The sequence below is a fragment of the Mustela nivalis genome (genome assembly GCF_964662115.1).
Source record: "Mustela nivalis genome assembly, contig: HAP1_SCAFFOLD_1853, whole genome shotgun sequence".
Classification (NCBI taxonomy): Eukaryota; Metazoa; Chordata; class Mammalia; order Carnivora; family Mustelidae; genus Mustela; species Mustela nivalis.
In genome coordinates this window covers 48,441-75,402 of record NW_028134811.1, presented here as the reverse complement: position 1 = coordinate 75,402, position 26,962 = coordinate 48,441, and the positions used below count along the sequence as shown (strand labels likewise).

Below are 26,962 nucleotides of genomic sequence, written 5' to 3'. Positions count from 1 at the left end.
AATGACTCGGGTAGTGCGTTCATTGAAAAGTTGTAAATAAGAATGTTTAGGAGTTCGCATTTCTGATTTTTTCCTTGTTTTTCAGATAGTAGTATAAATTTTTCAAATATTTTAATTTGCTTATCCTTCTGAAAAAATTTTTTTGTGCACCAAGCAACTCATTTTTGTGTCTAAAATCAGCTGGGACCTTCCATAAGCAAGCCATCTTCTAAAAGACGTGGAAGCACGGTTCTACTCCCTAGGTGCAGGTAAGAGTCGTACTGGGCGGTCCGAGGCCACAGTGGGCGGAGCTTCGCCTTAGCCACTCCCCGAACCGCCCCGCCCCTCTGCCCATTCGGCCTCGGGTTCCTGTGAATCCTTGCGCCCCGGATACCTAGTGGATTCTGCCTGCCTGATCTCCACCCCTGCCTGATTTACCCCACTGAGAGCCGGATGTGAGTGCGGGCCTCTGTGTGCTTCGGGGCTGGTGTAGCGGGGCCCCAACAACCCACAGATCCCCTGGGGGAGAAAGAGAGCCCGCTCGGGGAGAAACCGGGCCCGCAGACTCCGCGCGGTGGGGCCCACACGGCCCTCGCGCTGGAAGTGCACCCTGGGCTCGGTGCGGCGAGGGATCGGCCGGAGCGCGCAGGGGACCCTCGAGCCTCAGCGTACGAGCCTGGGGAGGCTTGGGGCTGGCGAACGCCTTCCGGAGAAGCCAGAGTTCGGGGCTAAGCTGTGGGCCGCGAGAAGCCTCCTGGGCCTGGCTTTCGTGCACCTGGGCGGGCGGTGTCCAGCTCGCCAGCTTATCCCAGCAGGGAGGGTCGGGCCTGAGGCCCAGGGGAGGTGACACGCTTGGAAAAATCCGCAGCGCCCAGTGGGGCGAGGGGCTAGGTCAGGGCTCCTCGCTTAGAATCAAATGCTCGGAGGAACAGGCACGCTTCGCAGCCCCTGAGGGTTCCAGGAGAAGCAGCTAGGTGGGGCGGGAAGAGGTAACTCTTTGATTTCATAGCGGAGCAGAAGGATGTGAGACAGAGTTTCCTAAGAGCTCCTGTTCCGGCTCTGGCTCCCACATTCTTCTGTCTAGGGCTTTGGACTCACTACAACCAGGGACGTGGAGGAAATGCAGTTGCATTGGTTTTGCAATGCCTCTGGGAGACAGAGGATACAGACCATTAACGTTGCACTTGGTTGATGACCCACAGTTTCTGCTTAATCTTTTTGTGGCTGCCTCAATAAATCAAATAGAGAAACAGAAGGTATACGGGGTTGAATATAGCGATTTTTGGTTAGTGACCCATAAACACTGTACTAGAAAATATTTGTATTTCTTAGTTCATTTAATGGTCACAGACTTAGGTGGTATTGTTACTCTGTTTCACACTCGGGACTCGGATTAAATAATTTACCAAACTACAAAAGTGCTAAACAGTACGACTAGGGCTGGATTTCAGGTCTCCGTATGATTTCAGGGCACAGGCCTAATGGCTTAATGTAAAGAACATTTCTGCTTGGGATAAGACAGTTAGTTAGCTGGGTTTCAAGTGTATGCTTTGACGTTTGTTAGCTGTGTGACCTTGGGCAGGTTACTTAACCTTTTAGGGCCTGTTTCTGCGCTTGTAAAATAGAGATAAAATACATCCTATGTCATACGGATTTTTAAGTGAATTAAATAAAATCGTATTTGTAATACACTTAACAAAACACCTGCCACATATATAGCTACATATACCTTGCTGTTGTCATCAACTTGGGGTCTGCAAACTCCAGTTCTGAGTGCTGCCTGCCAGAGCCAAACAAAACTTATGTGGGCATAGAGCATGGGTAGAGAGAAGCAAGGAAGGATAAGAAAGGAGAACTAAGAACAGATGACATATATGACGGCAATTCTAGTGAGACCAGTAGATTAATCTTTGGTACCCGGGGCCACTTTTTTGCCTTTCTGAGATATTTTTTTAAAGGCAGTTGCTTTTGGCTGATGGTTTGGAAAAATGCATCCCAGTCTGGGCTGAAAATATTCAAATAAAGCAAGTTTTGGGGACTGGACCATGTTGAAACTCCCTGGATGTAAAGGGGAGCTGAATTTCAGCACTCCCCAGAATTTCTGGCACGATGACACGATGAAGTGTGCAGTTGGTTCTCCTTCCTTCAGGATTTCTTCTGTCAGATCTAGCTCCTGGAGAATGGAGAGGGAGAGGAGTTTTCAGGATGGGGGAAACAAAAGGATTCTTTGTCTTTTTAGGGCTGTGTAATGACTGGACACCTCTCCTACTTTCACTTCTAACTGTAAACACTTTATAGACAGTGGTCTTGATTTCCACATAAATTTAAGGCACCCTAAGTTTACACATATTCAGATATTTTTTGTATACTCTTTCCAGTGCTATTACTGTAGTCCTGAATATTTCCTTTGCAGCATCTGTTCAGATAACCAGTTCACACTGTATCCTACCTCCTAGCAATTCTTGGTATAGCTTTTGACATAGTTTTCCTCATCCTCCTTCTCTCTCAGTACTATTGCAGTGCTTTTTTCCCTACAATTGTTAGAGTTTTCTTTTCTTCTTTTTCATTTTTTTTTTTCAGTCAGTGAGTTATTATGTGAGAAGGTATGCCTGTCAGCAAAACTGAGAAATTTAGTGTTGGATATGAAATACAACTCAATGACATTTGACCTTCAAAGATCTGTAATGAGCCACCACTGATCACCAAAAACATAATCTCTGAGGTGGATCTTTTAGTAAGGATCAATGACACCATCTGTTGGTGGTACTCAACAAGTTTGAGGACCCCAGACTTGGACATTCCTTTAATGAACCCACTATTACCTTTACCTTACAGGTTAGCTTCCTTCCTTCCCACCAATGTTTTTCCTTCGTGTTCTTACATACATTATAAGGATCCCTAGGCAGGTTAAAGGCCAACAATTAGGTAGAATATGTGGTTGAAGATTTGTTGAAAGATAAGACTGAGAAGGTGGTTTAAATGAGCCCCTATAAGTATCATATATTTTATTTAACTACATTACTTGAGTGTCTGATGTAATCAAAGCCAGTTGCTATATATACTTTGGTAAGATGATGATAACTACATTTAGGTTGATTATGTTGGCTTACATTTGAAGAGGCTAGTGGAAGAATATTGGGATTCTTTTGAAGAAGCTGTATTCTTTTAGTGTTTAACAGCTTATCAGTGGGCAATCATTGGTTTTCCAATCATATTTTTTAAAAAATTAAAATCAGTATATTACTGGTCAAATTTACCAACATAAGTTAGATGGATAGCATATTAATACAGTTTTGCCATGAAAAGTAGAAGGAAATACTACTCATTTTAGCAAATCATTTTGAAATGTCCTGTTGCCAGGGGATGTATTATTTCTGGTTCCTGTGAAAATTACCAAAGCACAGCATGGTTGCAATACGCATTTTCATCAGGCTACTTCAGGTTTCTGAGCTTTAGCTCCCTGTTCCTCTAACATGGTAGTACACATTAAATTTGATATCTGCAAATGTAAAGCGGAACTTGTGGGTCACATTTTCATCTGTTTAGGGATCAGGATTATTTGAAAAGAAGTGAAAATCAGAACAAGTATTTCCCAATTGTGTTGTCAAGTTAAGGTTATAAAATATCTAGAGTTGTACCCCGCCTTCAGTACTTCTTAGTCCTCCCCTGCTTCGTTTTTTCTTTAGCACTTTAACACCAGGCATACTGTATATTTTACTAACTTATCTTTTTAAAACATTTTTAGTGATATATTTTATTTAACCAAATGTATTTAAAAATCATTTCAATATGTGATTAATCTAAAAAGTTATTGAGAGTTCTCACATTTTTTTTTTCATTTCAGTCTTTGAAATCATGTTCCATCATGTCAGAGGCACCACATTTCAAATGCTCAGTAGCCTCATGTCACTAGTGGCTACCATACTGGTCAACTAAGGGCTAGAACTTGACTCATGTCCAGACCATCTACATGATTCTAACATGTAAGGACTGAAGCTCTATACTTCTAACACTCTGAGGCTCGAGGGTGACTTTCTAGAATGCTGTGATTCAGATAGTAACTAATGCTGTAGGACCCTTGGGTCAAATGGCCTGATTCCAATGTTCTAAGAGTCTGTGATTCCAACATTTCAGAGTCTTTGACTTAAGGATCAGCAAATTCCAGCCTGTGGGCCAAATCAAGGCCATGGCTTGTTTTTGTAAATAAAGTTTTATTGGAATACAGCTATGCCTGTTCAGTCTGTGGCCACTTTCATTCTACCAGGGCAGATTGAGTAGTTGTGACAGAGACCATGAGTGACCTCTTGACCAGCCAAAACTACAATATTTACTTTTTGTTCCTTTACTGAAAAAGTTTACTGGCCCTTGATGTAGAGATGCAAAGACTCTAAGATGGGTAGTGGTTTTACAGATGTTTATTTGACCGTTACACTTTATAACCACACATATGTTACATAAACTCTTTCTGTGAATCAAATATCACATAACATATGTTGTTCAGAAGAGATTGGTTTCCCCATTTTAGTTATTCACTATTTCAGGCTTATATAATTCCATTAGGTTGATTATTTACCTTTTTTTTTTTTTTTTTTTGAGAAGTAGTTCCACGCCTAACATGGGGCTTGAACTCATGACCCTGAGGTCAAGAGTCCCGTGCTTTACTGACTGATCCAGCCAGGTGTCCCTCCCCCACCCTCTTTTACTTATCTTTTTTATTGTCTTTCTCCCTATAGTGTAACCTCAGGAGGGCAGGTTACTTGTTTTGTTCATTGTTCTCCCAACACCTCAGAACATGACCTGATCCACAGTAGATACTCTATATAAATATGCGTTGAGTGATTGAATAGTATTATTAAACTGTTCATGTTTGGGAAATAGAAAGAGGGTTGCCAGAACGTTAAAACCAGTTGACATTTATGTGCCAAGTAACCATAAACGGAATATTCTTGAAATCAGGAAATATATAAACATTTCAACAGTCCTTGCTCAACATTCAAAACTTTATTATTTTTTAAAAATATTTTATTTTTAGGTAATTTCTGTAACTAAGGTGGGGCTTGAACTTACAACCTCAAGATCAAGAGTCCCATGCTCTACCAACTAAGCCTGCCAGGTGCCGCTGTTCAATGTTTAAACTTAAATCTTAAGAATGAAGTAGTGGTAGTTGTTCCAGCTTTAAACTGAAAGAATTATTTTATGTCATTGTTCACCATAAACTGGAAAGAAGCACAAAATGACAAAATGTGAAATGCCTGTCTTGCCCAGTTAAATATTGTATGGCCCAGCGAGGAAGAGAAGGAAGGGAGCTGAGTTTTAGGAAGCGTGCTTTTAGAGTTGGGCATAGTTGGATTGTAGGGACAGGTGAGAAGTTCTGATGGCTGGCCCAACATCTAGGAGATTCCAGAAGGTGGGGAGTTCTTAAATAGCAAGGGACATCAATCTCAGCAGGTCGATGTGCCTTTTTATAGTATCCAAACTGCCAGCAGCTTTACTGAGCCCTTAGAATTTTAACATGTTCAACGGAGCATCCTGGAATTTCTGCTAGGTGATATAGCTCTGATTTTTATCAATGCCATTTTTGGTAAAAGATGATTCACTTTGTAGATACTTACTTTGTAGCTAATTTTGCCAAGATGCATGCTTCCTAAAGTGAGGCAACATTGTGATGTTGCAACTGCTTCTAACTTTTATTAACAGTGCATATACTATGAACTTTTCTTTAGATAAGCTTGACAATATAATCAGTGACATTTCTAAAGTGTGTATAAAGCAGCCGTTGGGATTAGTAAAGCAGTCTAACCAGAAAATGCATGTGAAATAAACTCTATAGCCTGCTATGAGTCATAGAACAGATCAGTATAATCTTAGGAATTTTCTAGAGAAATCAAGGAAGGGGCCTTAATTAATTGCTCACTTTGTAACAGTAAGGACAGGGTAAAACTGCACATGCTTTCTGTGTTTAAAGTAAGAGTAAGGGACACCTGGGTGGCTCAGTTGGTTAAGCATCTGCTTTCTGCTCAGGTCATGATCCCAGGGTCCTGGGATTGAGTCCTGCACTTGCTCAGCGGGAGCCTGCTTTCCCTTTGCCTGCTGCTCCCCCTGCTTGTGCGCTCTCTCCCTCTCTGACATATAAATAAAATCTTTTTAAAAAAAATAATAAAATAAGAGTAATACAAAAATATATCTTTTCCCAATTCTGCATGTTCAGATATCAGCAATAGCATTGCTATCCAGATTTTATTCAGGATTATTCAAGAATCTGGAAATTCATTTTAAAAATGGTGGTCAAATGCTGGTTCCTTCTGCTGCTGTAATACGAGCTGGGAGTTTAATAATGTGAGATTGCATAGATGGTAGTAAAACTCACTTCCTCATTATGCTGCATGTACCTAATAGATTGGGGCTGGTGTTTTGTTTTGGTATACTATACTTTTTCAAGTTATCCAGGGGTAGAGAATTTAAGAATTTCAAGCAAAGGTACCTAATTGGTGGGCAAGTATCTAAATATATATTTTTTCAGGTATAGCTTTTTTGGTGGTGGGAGATGGAAGCTGAATTTGGGAAATGTTATTTTTTTCCTTACATTTCTCTTTTTGGTTCTTATAAATTTTCTGCTATTTTCTACTTTTTAAATTTTTCTACTCTTTTAGTACCGCTTCCTAAACAAGTTTATATTCACTGTAATTAGTCATGGAATAGTAACTAGAAGAGGCTTTAAAGTTACTTAAAGTGATTGACTCAACTCTTAGAATTGACAGTTGAAAAACCAGAGTCCTAGAGCAGTTATAGCCCTTGGGGCACATGTGGTAGGGCTGATGGAGAACTATACTCCCATTTTTTCGCACTCCTGGTCCAGTGACCCTTCCTGTTGGTCCCTTTTTAACATTTAAAAAGAAAACTTGTTGGGGCACCTGGGTGGCTCAGTGGGTTAAAGCCTCTGCCTTCGGCTCAGGTCATGATCCCAGGGTCCTGGGATCGAGCCCCGCATCAGGCTCTCTGATGAGTGCAGAGCCTGCTTCTCTCTCTCTCTCTCTCTGCCTGCTTCTCTGCCTATTTGTGTTCTCTGTCAAATAAATAAATAAAATCTTTAAAAAAAAAAATAAAAAGAAAACTTGCCCTTTTCACTGTTTAGGTGCTTTAATGCTTGGCGTAATTTTAATTCTGTATCCCCATGGCTAGTATTCCATTGCAGGTGTTTTTAAAAAATGTGGGCATCTCTTTCTTCCTTCCTTCCTTCCTTCCTTCCTTCCTTCCTTCCTTCCTTCCTTCCTTCCTTCCTTTCTTTCTTCCTTCCTTTTTTCCTTCCTTCCTTTCTTTCTTCCTTTCTTTCAGATTTTATTTATTTTCTGACAGAGAGAGAGAGTGAGAGAGCACAAGGAGGGGGAGCGGCAGCAGGAGTGGCAGAGGGAGAAGAGGCAGGCTCCCTGCTCAGGAAGCTAGATGCAGGGCTAAATCCCAGGACCCCCAAGACAGACACAGACACTTAACCACCTGAGCCACCCACGTGTCCCTGGGCATCACTTTCTTTCTTTCTTTCTTTTTTTAATTTATTTGACAGATCACAAGTAGGCAGAGAGGCAGGCAGGCTCCCTGCTGAGCAGAGAGCCCGCTGCGGGGCTCCATCCCAGGAACCTGGGATCATGACCTGAGCTGAAGGCAGAGGCTTTAACCCACTGAGCCACCCAGGCGCCCCTGGGCATCACTTTCTTAATAAATGAAGGGCAGGCTCACTGTACATTCCTTTAATGTAAGTTTTTCTCTGGCTATTAAGTGTGGTATATTCCTGAGAATTAAGGTTGCTGCCTTCAAGAAAGCACGGAGATTCTGTGTCCCCCATGTAGATCTGTGTTTGTAGAGACTCGAGCAAGAAGAAAATGCTTTCTTAGCCCTAAGTAATTCACAGTGTAATGTGCTGTCTTGAGGAGGAACTGCTGTGATGTAAATGCACACCATTCCAGTTCTTCCATTGTTTGGCCATTACTGTTTGTTTATTCTGGTTATTTTTGTTTAAGAAAGATAATCATAATTGTAGCCTAAAAATTAATGTTCTAATTTTGTAAGATCGTATTCGTTAATTTGTGTCAGGCTGAATATTTACATTTGATATACTAACTAGAAAGCTATAGGGAAATTAATTAGAGAATATTGCTGTTAGACTAAGTAATGATTAATTACAGGCCTTAGTGCTCTCAGGGCATTCTGGCATGATAGGAAACAAATCTGGGTTCTTGTTATGGCCCTGCTACTTGTTAGCTTGTTTTTCTTGGGCAAGTAATTTAAATGTTTGGGCAAATTATTCTTATTTTTCTAATAGACACGATGTGTTGCTTTAAAAGTTAACAATTATTATTATGAATATTATTAACATTCTGGGACAATCCAGATATTATAGCCTTAGCTCTGGTGTATTGATCTCTTGCTGTATAGTACTTATTCCTTGTCTTGCCCAATTTACTAGGGTTTTTTGGTTTGGTTTTTTTTTTTTTTTTTTTTTTTTTGTAAAGTTCAGAAGATAATATATTATTTGGAAGCATTTTGATAATTTTGTAGAAAACAAAAACCAGAAATTATCCAGCCACGTGTATTTACTAACTCTTTACATTTTCCCCTCTCCCACTCTCTATTTTTAAGTGAAAAAAATGATCCAGTAGCAAGTGGCAAGTGGCAAGAATATAAATTATTTTATAATGGATTGTAGTTTTAATCCTCAGTAAAAATAGAAATCTATAGATTTCTTCTCCAGCTCTGAGGGCACTTTGATTGCTTCCTCTCTGCACCACACTGTTTTATATTGTTTGTGTTATTTCTGTGTATATGTGGATAGCTAGATATTTTGCTTTTGCTTTGCATTCTTTCCCCACCCCATGCCAGAACACACTGAAGATACTCAGTAAATAATTGTTGAATGAATGGAACTCCCCAATAGAATTATAATGAGTTCCAAGGTCTTCTGTTGCTGTATCAGGTCCCCACTGTCCTTAGCATGATAATGGGTACACAATAATCTCTCTCTTTTTTAAAAGATTTTCCTATTTATTTGACAGAGAGAAGCACAGTGAGAGAGAGGGAGCACAAGGGGGAGGATATGGGAGAGGGAGAAGCAGGCCTTCCACTGAGTAGGGAGCCCAACAACGGCAATGGGGCTTGACCTGAGCCACCCAGGTGTTCCACACAGTAACCTCTTAATATAAACACTTGTTGGTTTGACTGAGACCTCCAAGTAGTGGCGGCTTTTAAACTGACTGCCATATTACCCTTCCCCCACTTTTTTAGGGAGGTTGAGGAGGACACTTTTACTGTTCTGAGCCACACAATTTGAGAAACACTGCATGGGGTGTGTCCTGCTGATGTTGCTGGGCCCCATTCCAGCTGCCCCAAGGTTACCCTGCTGGCTTTCAGTGGAGGTCATGCAGGATGCAGTATGGATAGCAGTTAGTGAATCATGGTATTAGAACCAGAAGGAACCTTTGAGAACTTTGTAATGTTGCCAGCCTCCTCATTTAGTAGCTAAAGAGTGAAATTTCCTAGAGACATTTGTGGCTGGGCACTGACTTCTTCCTCCCAATTGTTCTACAACAAATAATGAGTCACTGACACACTGGCTCTGTCCCCCCTCCCCCATGCACCAACCGGAGGTAGCTCAGGTAAGCAAACTCTTCTGAGAGGATTTAGGAAAATTAGCACTTATCTATAAGAAAGGCTGCCTGCCTGGCAAATTAATTTTGTGTAAATCCCAGGCATTCTTTTATTATTTTTCTAAGAAGTTCTTTATAAACAAGGATGAGAAAGTTTCATTATGTCTTACTATTGAATAACAAGCCATTGATGGCTAGCCTATTAGTTAAAGTATTTGAATAGTTTATAAAATAATAATTGCAACAATTCATAGAATATCTAAAATGTGAGTGCCCTATAAACCTACAGTTGTCAGGTAATTTTTTTATCCCCATTTATAGATGCGGAAACTGAGGTTCTGACAGACAATTTGGTAAAGCTGACACACCCAAATAAATGATGGGAAGGAAATTTGAAGCAAGCCTTACTGACTCCAAAGTCACTGGTATTTCAGCCATGAAAACCCTGTGTCAAACATCAGACAGCATGCTTCAGGATGCAGAGGAAGCAGTAAAAAACAGGTCCTTGTCCTCAGCACACAGATAGAGTGTGGGCCATGCATACAAGTAACAATAGTGGTAAGAAAATAGCATCAGTACCATAACTGCCCTACAGGGGAATCAGCAACAGCTTGATGGAGAAAATGTCATTTGAAATGGATCTTGACAAGTTTAGATGACAGGCTGGGGGCAGATGTAGACAGAGCCATGAATTCCAGGTGTACCTAATTGGACTAGGGTAGACTCTGGATAGCCAGTAATGATTTTTTTAAAATTTATTATTTTTTAAAAGATTTTATTTATTTATTTATTTATTTGAGAGAGAGAGAGAGCACAAGCGGGGTGGGCAGGGGTGGAGAGGCACAGAAAGAGTGGGAGAAGGAGACTCCTTGCTGAGCAGGGAGCCTAATGCAGGGCTTGATCCTAGACCCCAAGATCACGACCTGAGTGAAAGGCAGATGCTTAACCACTGAGCCACCCAGGCATCAGATTTTTTTTTTTTTTTTTAAATCAGAAGTGATAAAATCATGATATGAATGGAAAGAGGATGGCAGTGGGAGTGCCTGTCTGGAGACCGTTAAGTGGGCAGGTAGAGCTACAGAAGACCTGAAGAGGGGCACCTGGGTGGCTCAGTGGGTTAAAACCTCTGCCTTCGGCTCAGGTCATGATCCCGGGGTTCTGGGATCGAGCCCCACATTGGGGCTGCCGATCTCTGCCTGCCTCTCTGCCTACTTGTGATCTCTGTCTGTCAAATAAATAAAATCTTAAAAAAAAAAAAAAAAAAAAGACCTGAAGAAGTTGTGACCATAGGCATAGGGAAGGTTCTGCACCTCCATAGTTGAGAGAGATTTGAAATTGTTCTAGGCAGAATCTGCTTTACTGAGTAGACCTAAGGAGTACCTCTAAGGAAAGATGGGAAAAGAGAAAGCACATAAGACCTAAGAATTTTCAGCTAGACCTCAGAAATTTCAGGCATAGGAGTGACCATATGCTTTAAATTTCATACATCCAGCCCAAATTCAATTATTAGGTCTTATTTTTAATTCCTTTGAACTGTCTGTGTTATAACGTTGACTCAGGAAAATTAGGGTTACCGGGAGAATGGCTGATAGGGTTAGTATTTCCAGATGTTATTTGCATTTTTGAAACTAGACAATTCTTCAGTGAGTAATCTGTGTTGTAAGAAGCTATTGTCCACTCCTGGAGGAGGTTCTTTCTGTCTTTTCTATCATCCTGCATTTTGGGTAGTAAGACACATAGAATCACTCTTTAGTTGTAGACACACATTCCTCTGCCTGGTCACTTATCCCAGCCAAATCTCCTATTCTCCATACTCAAAGGGTACAAAACATTTGCCTTATTTTCCTCCATCATAAAAGAATGCCCTATTGCTTTTTTAAAAAATTGTGTATCATGTGCTGGTTGATGACACTGAAAGGAACTGAGAAACGCATCATCAGGGATATTACTTTTAACAAGGTTCCAGACCTAATTGTTTATGTAATTTCTTCCATTTGTCATTCAGCCCTAATGAATTTCTAGAAAAAAATGAGGCTGCATTCAGAGTCATTTTCATCGGGGAATGCTGTTAATAGAGGAAATTTGTGTCCTAACAGCAATAGTAATGCAATATCAACGATTTACTAAATAATCAGGTGTGTCTGGCATATTGTTTTTGTGGCTCTTGTATAATCATTGTTAGGGGGGAAAAATGTTCCTCTGATGTATCTTTTTGCTATGAGGCTGACTTTACACATAGATACAATACATTTTCTGTTGAATTCTCTCCATTTTTGGAATTTGAGGGCTTTCTGTTTGCTGGTAGACAATTCTTTACATGTTCTTCAGGAGCTTTAGAAATCCTTACTCATTCTAAATCTGTCCACAGGGTACTGCATTATCCTGGGTATAGATGACATACAATTTATAAGACTTAAACTACCTTAAGAAAAAAATTATACAACTAAACATTTATTCCATAGATTCTATGTTAGATATGAAAGCAAGATTCACAGCACATTCCCGATTTGTAAGTTTACTTACGTATCTCCATTTTCACTATGAGAAAATCTAAGCTCAAAAAGTAATTTACTTGAGGTCACACAGGTCTCACCAGATGCAGGATTTCACCCAAGTATTACTCTAAATGTACTCCAGATTTGATCTTGTTCCTATACTGTAGTTATCTGTTACTATTGCAGCAGGAATTCAAATGACTTGATGTAGTTTGGAATCATTAGAGAAATCATCATGGAGTAGACTAGTCTAAAAAAAAAAAGAAAAGAAAAGAAACATGGGATATATGGGAGAAGATCAAGTAGTCCTAAAATAATATAATAGTAATAAACAACTTTGGAACACTTACCATGTACTAGGCACTATTTAAATATATTCACTCATTTAATCCTTGCAACAACTGTATGAGAAATATTATTTTCATTTTGCAGATGAGGAAAACGAGGGGTTATAAGGAGGTTGAGACTCTCACCTGAGGTGACACATTAAGTCAGTGTGGGATCCAAATGAGAACTCATCTGTCTGATTCCAGAGCTTATCATACAGGGTGATGAAGAGGAAGGAGCAAAGACCTGAGCTGAGGTTGAGAGTCGGACCCTTAGCTAACTGAGCCACCTAGGTGCCCTGACACAAGTTACATTTAAAAATAAACCATTTCGGGCGCCTGGGTGGTTCAGTGGGTTAAGCCGCTGCCTTCGGCTCAGGTCATGATCTCAGGGTTCTGGGATTGAGTCCCGCATTGGGCTCTTTGCTCAGCAGGGAGCCTGTTTCCTCCTCTCTCTCTCTCTGCCTGCCTCTGCCTACTTGTGATCTCTCTCTGTCAAATAAATAAATAAAATCTTTAAAAAAAAATAATAAACCATTTCATTCTATTATCCTCAATGTGAGAACTTTCAGTTGTACCTCCTAACCACCCCTCCACCCCAGTGAGCCACCCACTTCAGCCTAGCTCTCAGGACACCAAACTTGACCCTCTTCTTGTCCAGCTTGGTTTCCCCCAACATGGATGCTTACTTCTGTGACACGTGACGATGAGGTGTCCTCACTGTGCCTTCTAATGTCTTGATTCTTTTCTACTCTGTGCTGTCTCTCTCTTCACCTAATGGAATCCTTCAAAGCCCAGGGAATGTCAGTGTGACCCACACTCTTGGCACTGTCAGTTATTCTCGGTCTGCTTCAGTGACTTCTTTATATCTTTGGCACATATTGTCAGCACTGTATATTTTGGCACTTAATAATTTTGACAATGTAAGATGACAAAATAAAGAAATCTGAATTTAGATTTAGATTTAGTTTTACAAAATACCTGGGTTGGGTATTTAGTAGGCAAATTGGGAATTTGTGAATTTTGTTCCTTATTAAGGAATATTTCTGCCTTTTTTTTTTTTTTTAAGATTTTATTTATTTATTTGACAGAGACACAGCAAGAGAGGGAACACAAATGGGGATGGTGGTGGGAGAGGGAGAAGCAGGCTTCCCTCTGAGCAGAGTGCCCCATGTGGGGTTCAATCCCAGGACCCTGAGATCATGACCTGAGCACCGAAGGCAGAGGCTTAACCCACAGAGACACCCTGGTGCCCCACATATTAACAGTCTTATTCCAGCGAGTTTACTCCGGGATCCTATTTTGACAGCTTTTCCTAAGAATTCAGCTGTTTCATTGGGAATGCATGGACTTATTATTAAAGGCACCATTTCATTAGCATCCTGTTTCTTTGGTTTTCTCACAGTTCAAGATGGCTGCCCAATGTGTTACGAAGGTGGAGCTGAATGTTTCCTGTGACAATCTTTTGGATATGGATGTAGGGTCAAAGTCGGACCCTTTATGTGTGTTATTTTTAAATACGAGTGGTCAACAGTGGTATGAGGTAATGTTAAATACTGTAGGTGAAAAGGATTCTGAATTGCTCTTTTGATAATGTGAAGTGCTTATTACAACTGTTAAAAATAATGAAAACAGCTCATATGTTAATGCAGTTTTTTGGGGGCAGGTTTGTCCTTGATGGTGGAATTTTTCATCTACATATGGAAACTTTCTTTAGCTATCTGTTATGCTTATATTTAGTTACCTATAGTACATAAAGATGCTAAAATGTAAGTGCATTTTAATCTGACGAAACTTTTTGTTTTGGGGTGAGTATAGGTTGATCGCACAGAAAGGATTAAGAATTGCTTGAATCCCACATTTTCCAAGACATTTGTTATTGATTACTACTTTGAAGTGGTTCAAAAATTGAAATTTGGGATTTATGATATTGACAACAAAACCATCCAGCTGAATGATGATGACTTCTTAGGAGAATTTGAATGTACCCTTGGACAAGTGAGTATAATTAGCTACTGCAATATATTGTGTCTAAATTTTAACCAGAGAATTGGGCGTTTTTATAAGTGTTCATTAGTTTAATTTTTAGAGTTGAGACGTATGTAATCACTTTACAGACATGTTTCAAATATTAGTATGTTTGGTTTGAACATTATAAAATTTATCTTATTTTTCATAAGGGCAGGGACTATGTGTTTTTGGCAAAACCCATTAATTCTTTTGAGTTGGGGTGTTTCGTTTAACATTGCAGTAAATAATACCATTGCTCTAGCTGCTTTGTGTACTATTGGTTTTTCTTTAAAAAAAAATTTTTTTTAAAGATTTTATTTATTTACTTTTTTGAGAAAGAGGGTATCAGAAGGGGCAGATGGGGAGGGAGAGGGACAAGCAGATTTTGCACTGAGCACATGAGATTCTGAGATCATGGCCTGAGGTTAAACCGAGTCAGAGGCTTAACAGACTGAGCCACCCAAGCACCCCTACAATTTTGTTCTTATGCTTAAGTCATAAATGTTTTCAAAGTAATAGCACTGTCCCTTTACCTGGCCTGATCTTCTTCAACCTTAGGTGTACTAGTGTAAGCCTTCCTCTCCAATAAGCCTCCTCTGATCCCCTTGAGTAGTTTGGCACGCCACCCTTTGCTCACCCCAGTACTCTCTACTGCTTCTACCTGATCATCAACCATCCATCCATAATTACTTAATTATCTGCCTTTCCTATGTGACAGATTTGATCAGGGTAGAGGTGTGCCTGTAGGCTCACCGTTTTGTTTCTTTCTCAGAGTCTGAGTTCTAAAGAGAAATCAGGGCGCCTGAGTGGCCTAGTGGGTTGTAAAACTCTTAATTTCAGCTCAGGTTGTGATCTCAGGGTCTTGATATCCCGCTCAGCAGGGAATCTGCTTGTCCCTCTCTGTGTGCTTACCCTCCCCTTGTCCCCGCCCTGCCACAGGCTCCTCTCTCAAATAAATAAATAAATAAACAAAATCTTAAAAAAAAAAAAAAAAAAAAAGAAGAGAGATCTTGACTATTTGTAATAGAGCTGGGAAGGCCTCAGGAGGGAAGACTCATTGTTTTTCAGTGGGTGACATTATTGCCTAGATTTGTTTATTTTTCCATGTATTGTTTGGGGATCTTGGTATTTCCTATGTCTCAAGGACAATATGAAACTGAAGTTGATCAGTTTTCTAAAACTTTGATGAAGAGTGTCAAAGAGAAAATTAAAGTATTGATTTTTTCGGAAAAAAAACACATTGTAGCTAAATTTTAATGAATTTGATAGATGCATCTATTTGAGAGTACCTACGTCTACTATATTATTTTATTATTTTTTTAAGTTTTTTTTTTTTTTTTTATTTGACAGACAGAGATCACAAGTAGGCAGAGGCAGGCAGAGAGAGAGAGAGGAGAAAGCAGTCTCCCTGCAGAGCAGAGAGCCCGATGTGGGGCTCAATCCCAGGACCCTGGGATCATGACCTGAGCCGAAGGCAGAGGCTTTTAGCCCACTGAGCCACCCAAGCACCTCTACTATATTATTTTAATCAAAAATGATATTTTGTGGGGGTTATATATTCAAGTTATGCATCAGTTGAAAAGTTGAATCTCATTTATTGAGTGTTCTGAGGCCCACCTCTCATCTATAGGGTTTTCAGCTCAGTGATTAGTACATATGAAGAGAACCCATTCCTCTTTTTCCATTACAGGGAGGAAGTTAAACTTTGAAGTAATTGATAAAGAAACTAGTGGTTGGGGAGATCGTATCTGCCAGGACTGGCTCCTTGGAAATCTTTTCCAGTTGGTTTTAAATATGTAGATGTGTTTTATAATCTCTAAATCTTTAAGGCATGGACTTAATGTTTCCATTTCTAATGACTTAAGTTGACTTAACTTTATACTCAACTTTTTTTTTGAAATCATTCAGTTTAAAAATTCACATACTGAAGTGAAATAGCTCTTTGTATCACTTTCCAATTTTAACAGATTGTTTCCAGTAAGAAGCTAACTCGACCCCTGGTGCTTAAAAATGGCAGACCTGCAGGGAAAGGGAGCATTACGGTAACAATAAGATATTTGTCTTTTGCCTGAAAAGATTTAACATGATAGTGATGAAGTCCCAGAACCTTAAGTCAGGTTCGGTGTGGTGAGGAGGTTCGGAGCCGACGACTAAAGAAAGAATTCTTAAGACGTCATTGGTGCAAAATGGTGGTTTATTAAAGCACGGGGACAGAACCCGTGGGCAGGAAGAGCTGCTGCCCCGGGTTGTGAAGGTGGGCATGTTATATACCCCACGGTTGGGGGGAGGTGGTGAAGGAATGGGGGATTTCGACAGAGTTCTCACATGCTAGGGAGGGTCTACAAGGTGCCGGGGGGGGGGGGGGGGAGTCTTTGCCATTATGGCTTGATTAATGTCGTCTTTAGGTCAAGCACTTACATCAAGATAATGGGGGATTCTTGGTGGGGCATTATGATCTGGCTATCATTTACATTCCTTTCTACCCCAGTCTCCTCCAGTTTATGGTGGGAGGGGGACATTAGGGCTTCAGGAACCAAGAGTTATTCGCCTCTGGAAATTTGTGCTATTGATAAGGTAACCTCCCTGTTTAGGTCTCTAGGACATCTTGTAGGGCAAGGGAGATTCCTGTTCTGCAGGATTGTGATCCCTGCAAGTTAACTATTTATTGTTTTATGGCAGTCAGGGGTGCCTGAGGAATGCTACACATATGGAGGGGAGCGGGTGAAGAGGGGGTGCAAGGCGCCAGCTTTTGCTTTGTCCTCAGCCAGCCTCCTGCTCCCTCATCAATAGGACATGTTGAAACTGTACATATCAGACAAATACTCTATAGCCATGCTTTATCATTTCATCCTGAATGTTGTCCTTCATCCTTACTTGCCTTACAGTGATCAAAAATGGGAAATACGTTGGGTCAAAAAGAAGGAGAAAATGCAGTATGGGAATTCCTTCTTTGAGTCTTTTAAGTTGCTCATGGAATCAGATGTAGGTTGGTGATGCTTGTCTCTCCCTCATGGAAGTATAAATCTCCAAGTTAGAGAGAAATGACTCAATCATCTGAATGGATTAATTTGACCCTCTACAAAGTTCCCCCAATAGGACAGAAACTGTATAATGGATTTAATTCCAAATGGATCTTATATTATGCCATGACCATTGAACCTCTCGACCCCCTTTTTTTAAAGTTTTTATTTCATTATTTAAGTAGCCTCTGTACCCAGCATGGGGCTTGAACTCATGATGCTGAGATCAAGAGTCACATGCTCTTCTGACTGAGCCAGTCAGGCACCTGAGCCTCTCAACTCTTAACCATCTTTTCTGTGCTCGTGCTCTCCTGCCCATCCTCCCACTCAGATTTTTCCGTTGCTAATTACTGGTCCTAGGCAAATGAATATATACTTTATACTGTTTTATATTTCAAATTACATAATGCCACACTTTAAATAAGTATCTTTAAATAACAGGATAAAATAATTACCTTCTAGAGTTTCTGTCCAGGTTATCACTGCCTGGAGCAATATTTTCTAACTTTAGCTCTGAGAATGGAGGGCTGGCTCCCACCTGTTTGAGGGTTGTTGTCATTATGAGGGCATTTCCCTAAGCAGCTGTTTTGCCCTAGTTTAAATCTCCTGAGGCATAAGAATTTTAAGTGTCTTTGGGATGTTGACTTTTGTGAGACAGAACATTACAGTAGTTAGCTCTATTGCTCTTGGGGTTATGATAGCCTTGAATTTGTTTTTAACTAGAATAAGTTTTTCAATGACATTGGATGAAAAACCTTGATCTGATACTTCAACTTAAAGTGTCTTCTAGGTATGATTTGCTCACACTTTAGATAGGGTCATGCAGTTTTTCAGCGTTTTGATTTTTCTTCTACTTTTTAAAAATTTTATTTATTTATTTGAGAGAGAGGGAGAGAGCAAGCACAAGTGGGGTGGTGTGGGCAGAAGGGAAGACAGAGAAGCAGAGTCTGCGAGTGGGGAGCCTGACATGGGGCTTGATCCCAGGACTCTGAGATCATGACATAAGCTAAAGGCAGATGCTTAACCTACTGAGCCACCCAGGCGCCCCAGGGGCTTTGATTTTTCACTGGAATGGGGAAGATCTAGTTTGGGCAACAGCATTTGAAAAATAAGTTGTGTAATACAGATTTGGCATATTTGGGGAAAATATTTTATACACATTAAAGAAATAATGATCAATCTTTCTGAATGGTACTTTTTCTTATAAAAGATATAAAAATTCATTTATATTAGTAGAGATTTTATCTATTATCAGATAACAGAATAAATCAGTACTTCTAAGTTTATCAGAATCTCTAAAACATATTGTCTCTCACTTACCATATCTCCTCATAGATTTCAGCTGAAGAAATAAAGGATAACAGAGTGGTATTGTTTGAAATCGAGGCAAGAAAACTGGACAATAAGGTGGGTAGTTGATGCACATTTCTACAAGGATATCATGTTTTGCCTCACATTGATTCCTTTTTGAAAAAAAAATGATGCAATTAGTATTATGAACTCTATCATCTGAGCATCACTTAGAGTATTTAGTTACTTCTAGATTCTGCTTTCCTATGTATGTTTAAGCAGAAGCCATTTTCTTTTACCTCTTTCTTCTAGGTGTTATCAAAGGGCTTGTCTAGCTTAAAAGAAGAGTTATTAAAAGCATTAAGGTTATTGTAAAAGTCATTTGAGACAGTGTTGTTGGATTACCTTAAGGAAAGAAATAGAAATTCCATGCTCTATTGGATTTTTCTCTTTGTTTCCAAAAGTCAATGTTTATTTTTAATGAAGAATGAGTGCAGTACATAATAACACAACAATTTAGTATATAGCATGAATTAGAATAATTCTTCGAGTGATTTTTTAAAAATTTTTTAAAAAGATTTTATTTATTTATTTGACAGACAGAGATCACAAGCAGGCAGAGAGAGAGAGGAGGAAGCAGGCCCCCTGCTGAGTAGAGAGCTCAATCCCAGGACCCTGGGATCATGACCTGAGCTGAAGGCAGAGGCTTTAACCCACTGAGCCACCCAGGTGCCCCTCTTCGAGTGATTTTATACTGAATCACATAAACCAATCAATTTAAAAAAAATCATTTTTATTTGCCTTACAATTTAGTTTGCAAACATCTTAGACTAGTAGCCAGGGACAACTTTCATTTTGGAAAAATTTAAATAGAACAGTCTTTAAAAACCCTGCATGTCCCCATCATCCATCTTCAACACTTATAACTCATGGCCAGTTTTGTTTCCTATCTACCTTCTCTCCTCTCAGACATCATGTCATTTCATCCCTATAAATATTCTGGAGTATCTCCAAAGATTCTTTTAACAGTATAGTTGGTTGGTATGTTTCCAGTCTTTTTTCTTTTTTTAAAGATTTTATTTATTTGACAGAGATCACAAGTAGGCAGAGAAAGGAAGGCAGAGAGAGAGAGAAGGGAATCAGGCTCCCTGCTGAGCAGAGAACCTGATGTGGGGCTCGATCCCAGGACCCTGAGATCATGACCTGAGCTGAAAGCAAAGGCTTAACCCACTGAGTCACTCAGGGCCCAGTCTCCAGTCTTTTTTAATCCATAAAATTCCCCCTTTCTTTTACTTTCTTCCTACATCTCTCTTTCCTTTATTCCCTCTCATTTTCTTCCTTCATCCCATCCATCCATCTGTCCATCATGGAACTTACTCAATAAAGAAATGGACTCCTCTGTCCTATAGAAGTTGTAACACTGCTTATAACTGATTAAATGCTTATGGTGTCATTTAACATGTTCTTCTCTCCACCTTTATTTCTTGGTTTCTGTAAGCTGGTAACTGAATCTAGAGGAATGATCTGATGGTATTTTGAGTTGTCAGTAGGGCAGCTTTATAGGTGGTGACATGTGATTTCATCAGGAGGCTCCCATTGTTGAGTCCTGTCTTTTTGGGACATCTGAACATTGATGGTAATTATACTGCCTAGATATATTATTTTATTAAGAGCCTGTTAAATAGTGAGATTCTCATGCTATCATTGATTCTTCATTTATTAATGAGGATACTTCTATAGAGAAAAGTATTCTTACCCATGTTACGTATTTATTTATTCTGAAATACGATTGTACAGGAAGCAAATTTAAATGTTTGATTTTTTTCCCTCATATATACCATTTCACAGATTAAGTTGGTTCCCTATCATCCTCTAAATGTGACAATGAGGGTTTTGTCTTTGTTTTGTTTGTTGTTTTTTATTTTTAGTATTGCTATGAACTCTTTACCAGTGAACTCCTATAGATGCTTAAATTATCTTAACTTTGGCCTGTGAAAACCTCTTGAAGTTTGTTCCTGAAATCAGTTGGCACATCTCCAGGAGTCTTTGGATAGCTTCCTTGCTGTGTGGCATGACAAGATGTTCCAGGCTTATTTTTATCTAATTTCCGCCCCAGACTGCAGATTAAAAAGAGCCTGATTATATTTTAGTGGAAATTGTTATTTAGAGACCAGTCTGGTACTAGGGGTGCTTATTGTCAATTATTGCTACTTACTGTTTCTAAGGCTTTTTAGTAGACAATTAGAGGAAAGACTGTTTTGTTTTTTAAAGAAAAACTAAATCATAAATTTATACAAATATTTCCAGTTCAGATATAGAATTACAGGGCCTTACTTCTTTAATTCTATATTTGTGCCTACCTTCTCTTATGCTGAAAATCTCAGTTCCTAAGGATGTTAACATAATTGCTTCTGTTTGCCTTTTATAATATCTAATACTTTCAGAATAAAAATATCCATATTATAATTAACAATATTTTTACTAAAAACAGATTGAGCTTTTTTTGAAATTCTTTTTTATTTTTAACTTTATTTGTTCATTTATGTTATCTCTACACTCAGTGTGGAGTTTGAACTCACTACCCTGAAATCAAGAGTCATGTGCTCTGCTGACTGAGCAAACTAGGCACTCCTCTTTGAAATTCTTTTTGTCTTTAGAGTTATATATTCTATGTGGACTGTATATTCAAATTCTTGTGTTTTAAAGAAATCTTTTAGTTATTGTTCTGTCACAATGACACATTTGAATTTTGCTTTTGATATTTAGGGATTGTTTTCAATTTTTAAAAATTTAACTTTGTTTTATAATTATATAAGAGATTTGTATGGTTCCAAAGCCAAATCTATAAAACAAGATATTTTCAAGTAATTTAGCTTCTTTCCCTGTCTGCTATGTTTTTTCTTCCTTTGTTCCTGTAGTAATAATGTTTTAAAATTTATATTTCATGGTTTAATTTTTCAATTTCCTAAAAGAAAACTAAGGCTTTTTTGTGTGTGTATGTGTTTGTATGCCTCTGTATATATACATATATGTATATATGTATGTATATGGATATGTTTATGTAAATAGATATGTATGTGTGTGTATTTATGTATTTATATTTATATCCTCTACCCTCAGCCCTTGGGTAGCTGTAGCATACTACATACATATACCATTTTTTCTTTTAGTGAGGTAGAGAGAGTGAGAGCATGTGTATGTGTGCACATGTGAGTTGGGGATGGGGAGTAGACAGGGTAGGTGCAGAAGATTCTTTTTTTTTTTTTTAAGATTTTATTTATTTATTTGACAGAAATCACAAGTAGGCAGATTGGCAGGCAGGGGGTGGCGGGGGAGCAACTCCCCACAGAGCAGAGAGCCCGACTAGGGGCTCAATCCCAAGACTCTGAGATCATGACCTGAGCCGAAGGCAGAGGCTTAACCCACTAAGCCACCCAGGCGCCCCGGTGCAGAAGAGTCTAAGGAGAATCTTAGACAGGCTCCACTCAATGGGGATACTGACTTGGAGCTCCATCTCACAACTCTGACATCATGACCTGAGCCGAAGGCGACAGTCTGTCACTTAACCAATTAAGCCACCCACGTTCCCCCATACTTGTGCATTCAGACACACATATGAATATATATTCTCTAGATATGCATATATACACTTTTCTCCACCTTGCTTTTTTTCACTTAACATGTTCTGGAAATCTGAGTCAGGAACTGTTAATTCTTACTTTCGTTCTACTACTGACATCTCAATGAACTTTCAAAGGTTTGTTGTCTGACTTTCAAAATGGTAATAATGATATTCTGCCTTTCTCTTTGGTTTATTTCTAAGGTAGGTCAGACAAGGTACATTAATGTGTTTTTAGAAAGTTAACTTCTCTGTGTATAGTGCTGCTATTAATTTTATTAAATGGTTTACAGAGAGGCTAATTACATTGATTCTTAAGATTCTTATTAGATAAGGTTAAATTTTAAAAGTTCTGGGGTGCTTGGATGGCTCTGTCAGTTAAGTGTCTGCCTTTGGCTCAGGTCATAATCTCAGGGTCCTGGGATCAAGCCCTGAGATGGGCTCTCTGCTTAGTGGGGAGTCGGCTTCTCCCTCTCCTGAGCTGTCTCTCCCTCTCAAATAAATAAATAAAATCTTAGGTCTGGATAACCTTTGTTTGTGTGTGTGTGTATATGTATCTATATTTATATCTATATTTTAAAAGTTTACTTACTTAAGTAACCTTCCACACCCAAATGGGGCTCAAACTCATGATTTAAGAACAAGAGTCACATCTTCTTCTGACTAAGCCAACCAGTACCCCCTGTGTTTATATATATTTTTAAATATTTTATTTATTTATTTTTGAGAGAGAGCATGAGAAGGGCGAAGGACACAGGGAGAAGGAGAAGCAGACTTCCTGCTGAGTAGGGAACCTGACATGGGGCTCAGTCTCAAGATCCTGAGATCATGAGTCAGACCCTTAACCAACTGAGCCTCCCAGGTCCTTCCTGTCCCCCCACCCAGCCCTGTGTTTATATTTTTGACTGTACCATATATATTACTTGCTTGACATTGAACTGCTGAGGAAGGAAATAATATTTTCTTAGTTCTGAATTTAATACTGAGTTTAATTTAGGACTCAAATCTTCAATTCAGGGACATAGCTGCATATATTACTGTAGAATTAACAGGTGTCCTTTCATTTTAACAAATAATAAGTTGTATATTCTAAAGAGTATGGCAATGCTAATATAAAGGCAAACAAAAATGAGAAAACAAAATAATTTATAATCTTACTTGAGTTTGACCTCTGAAAGTGATTTGGTCAGTCTTCCAGAATTTTATCTCTGTGTATGTGTGTGTATGTGTATTTGTGTGTGTGTATGTGTGTGTTTGTATTGAGGCTAGTGATAAGGGTATTTTTGAGCACTCACTGTGCTTCAGCATTATACAGGGGTTCTGTGGTGAATTACAGAGGGAAAAGATGATGTATGTTGTACCATTGGAATAATTCCATTATGCACTTCACATATTTACTTCTGCTCCCTTCTGTGTGTAAAGAAATGTGTGGAATTGGTGGAAGAGTATTGGAAATAGAAGAATAAGATATAAAGTCAAGACTCAGATCCATGAATTTACTAGATGTATGATCTTGCCAAAGTCATTTAACCCTTGTGAATCCATTTTATTGCTGATAACTGCTGTCCCTCATGGTGTCAGTATGGCTAATGTTTGGGATGTCATTTATATAAAACTATTCAGTGCTATGTGAATGAATACTCTTACTAATGAAAACAAGCCCTGAACATATCTTACTGATTATGGGTCTTATTATTCACCATATTTTAAAGCCATGTTCTCATGTTTTTTTTGAGAAGTGAAGGTGTGAGACACAGGATTATGAGCATTTATCACAAATGCCTTAGTAGTTCTCCTTGTAGGCATCAACAGGTTGCTAAGTTCGTGAGAAAGACTGGGATTTGTATTTATTACTGTACTGTACTGTATATATCTATACTGTGGAGTTAGACTTCAGGTACTGCTAACATGTAACATGTATAAAGTGAAGTTTCACATGGTTTCAGTGGAGAATAATTGACTTTTTTAAAATGTAGGATCTATTTGGAAAGTCAGATCCATACCTGGAATTCCACAAGCAGACATCTGATGGAAACTGGCTCATGGTTCATCGAACAGAGGTGAATATCTGAATTTGAAAAAGTAGAGTTGAGGTTTCTATTGGAATTGTAGTAATCTAAATTTTAAAAAATTATGTATTTTAAAAATATCAATCTGAGTTCAGACATCTAAACAGGGATACAAGATCAACATACTCATTTCTTTTCTTTTTCTTTTTTTTTTTTTTTCATGTGGAGGTACTACCATGCTGAACTGTCAGTAAAATTTTTGTCTTAAAAAATTTAAGACCCTGTAAAAAGCACTAAAATGTATACCTGTGTATCCTTCACTTTGATTTGCCACCTGGTCATATCTGCATGTGTGTTCTTCCTCATTCACTCACTCACTTTCACACACAGACACACATATACATATACACAGACATGCACACATATAATTCCCATTCACAGAACCATTTGAATGCAGGCTACAGACATCACCTTATTACCACAGCAGGCTTTTATTGAGAAGAAGCGCATTCTCCTATACATTCACACCTGGAAGTTTAGGACTCAAAATTTAAAATTTATAACATCAGTGTATCATATAACTTTGAGTTTCTGCAGTTGATTAATACACACACACACACACACACACACACGCACGCACGGAGGTATATATATATATCTACATATATACCTCCACATATTTTTGTCTAGGATTGATTAAAGGTTCACATTTTGCATTTCACATTTTGCATTTGGTTCTTATGTTCCCAGTATATAAGATTCTTCTCCGTATCTGTCTTAGGTCTTAATGCCTTTGAATCTCCTGAATAATCAAGACCAGTGTGTCCAACATTCTAAGTCATCTGTTTCCTTACAGTTATATCCAAATCAAACAAATCGATCCGGAACATTATTTATGTATACCTTGCTCTGTATCATCAGAGGACTCATGGTCTCAAGCTGTCCAGTATTGATGTTGCCAACCTTGTCTACTTGATTAAGCTAGTGACCACCAGATCTTGCCATGATAAAGTCCCATTTTTTCCCTTTTGTAATTAATAAGTGATCTGTGGTGTGACACTTTGAGAATGCATGATTAAACTGTTCTTTTGCATATCATCCATCTACTGATGATCCATACCTAAGGATGGGTTATATTAGGGGTTTATATTAGGGGTTATAAAATAGTGATTTTTTTCTAAAATTTTCATCCCTTTACATATACTAGCAGATACACCTCTTTCATCTCTCCTCTCTCTTCCTTTTTTATTTTTGGTATCATTGTAGACTCATGACTGTTATAACACGGTATATTCATTATATTATAATTCATTACTGTCATTTTAGCTGTTCCAATTAATCCAGATTTGACCAGGGAGAGTGATGTTGAAATGCGTTTGGGTTCCTTTAACATAACCCCATTAGTCTTTAAGCATTCTTTTATTTATTTGTTTATTTATTTATTTAATTATTTGTTTTTTAAAGTAATCTCTACACCAAATCTGGGGCTTGAATTCACCACCCCGAGATCAAGAGTCTTATGTTCCTCTGACTGAGCCAGCCAGGTGCCCTGCATTCTCTTACTTTGCATTAAACTATTTTCTCAGGTCACATTATGCTCACTCTCTCCCAGGTCTGGAATGAGCCCTTTCTCTTGGAACCCTATTCCTTTAATGAGAGTAGTCTTAGATGTACTCATTGCTACTGAGATGTCATTTCGCTTATGCCTTTTCAAAGGACATAGCTGGGAAACATGTGTATTTGTATATATGTTTATTATGTATATGTATATTTACAAAAATTTTAAATCATGAATTTAGACTATTTCTTCAATTCAAGCCCAACCCAGCATAGTTCTTTCTAATCCTTGCTTATTCCAAATTTGAATCTTCTGTGTCCTGCAATGAAAACCCTGGTTTCCCACAAAATCAATAATCTTTCTACGCGTACATCGTAATGGGTGAAATATATTTTTTAAGTAGTTTCTCTTTTTTTCTCAGAATGTATCTATCATGTTTTTCTTCTAACACTTGTATAATATTGTCCTAGATAGTTTTTCATTGAAAAAATTGACTGGGTGAAAAGGTGGAGAATGATTAGTGAGAGTGTAGCAAGAACTGAATGTTTTTCTAACTAGTCTTTGTATCTTCATTTTATAGGTTATTAAAAATAACTTGAATCCTGTTTGGAGGCCTTTTAAAATATCTCTTAACTCCCTGTGCTATGGAGATATGGACAAAACGATCAAGGTAATTTAAAGTTATATGTATATATATAAATTTATATTATGTATATATTTTTATATTATATATTATATATAATTTTTATTTTTAAATATATAATTATAATTATATAATTTATATTATATATATTTTATATATATATATATGTTATGTATACACACACAGTAGTTGATTAGATAGTATTTAATAGAAGTAAGTGATCTAATAGATACCTGTAAGGATTATATTTTATTTATATTTAGGAATATTAAAATAGAAATGTCTCTGATAAATAAATTGAAGGGTAGATACGTTTGACTGATCTGTTGGCCTAAGGCTTAATCAAAAATTGTGATTTTCATTTTACTCTTTATTTAA

At 38.4% G+C, this 26,962-nt stretch overlaps 1 protein-coding gene across 1 annotated transcript in view; it reads left to right on the top strand.

The window, feature by feature from the left end:
• The first annotated feature begins 281 nt into the window (after positions 1 to 281).
• CPNE3 (copine 3) overlaps positions 282 to 26,962 on the top strand; it is a 49,939-nt gene continuing 23,258 nt past the window's right edge. Inside the window, exons 1-7 of the mRNA XM_082750784.1 lie at positions 282 to 434; positions 13,841 to 13,978; positions 14,254 to 14,433; positions 16,413 to 16,487; positions 18,801 to 18,872; positions 24,351 to 24,434; positions 26,522 to 26,611. Of these exons, the coding sequence (XP_082606910.1) occupies positions 13,847 to 13,978; positions 14,254 to 14,433; positions 16,413 to 16,487; positions 18,801 to 18,872; positions 24,351 to 24,434; positions 26,522 to 26,611 (633 nt within the window). The 5' untranslated portion in view covers positions 282 to 434; positions 13,841 to 13,846. The remainder of the gene's footprint in view (positions 435 to 13,840; positions 13,979 to 14,253; positions 14,434 to 16,412; positions 16,488 to 18,800; positions 18,873 to 24,350; positions 24,435 to 26,521; positions 26,612 to 26,962) is intronic.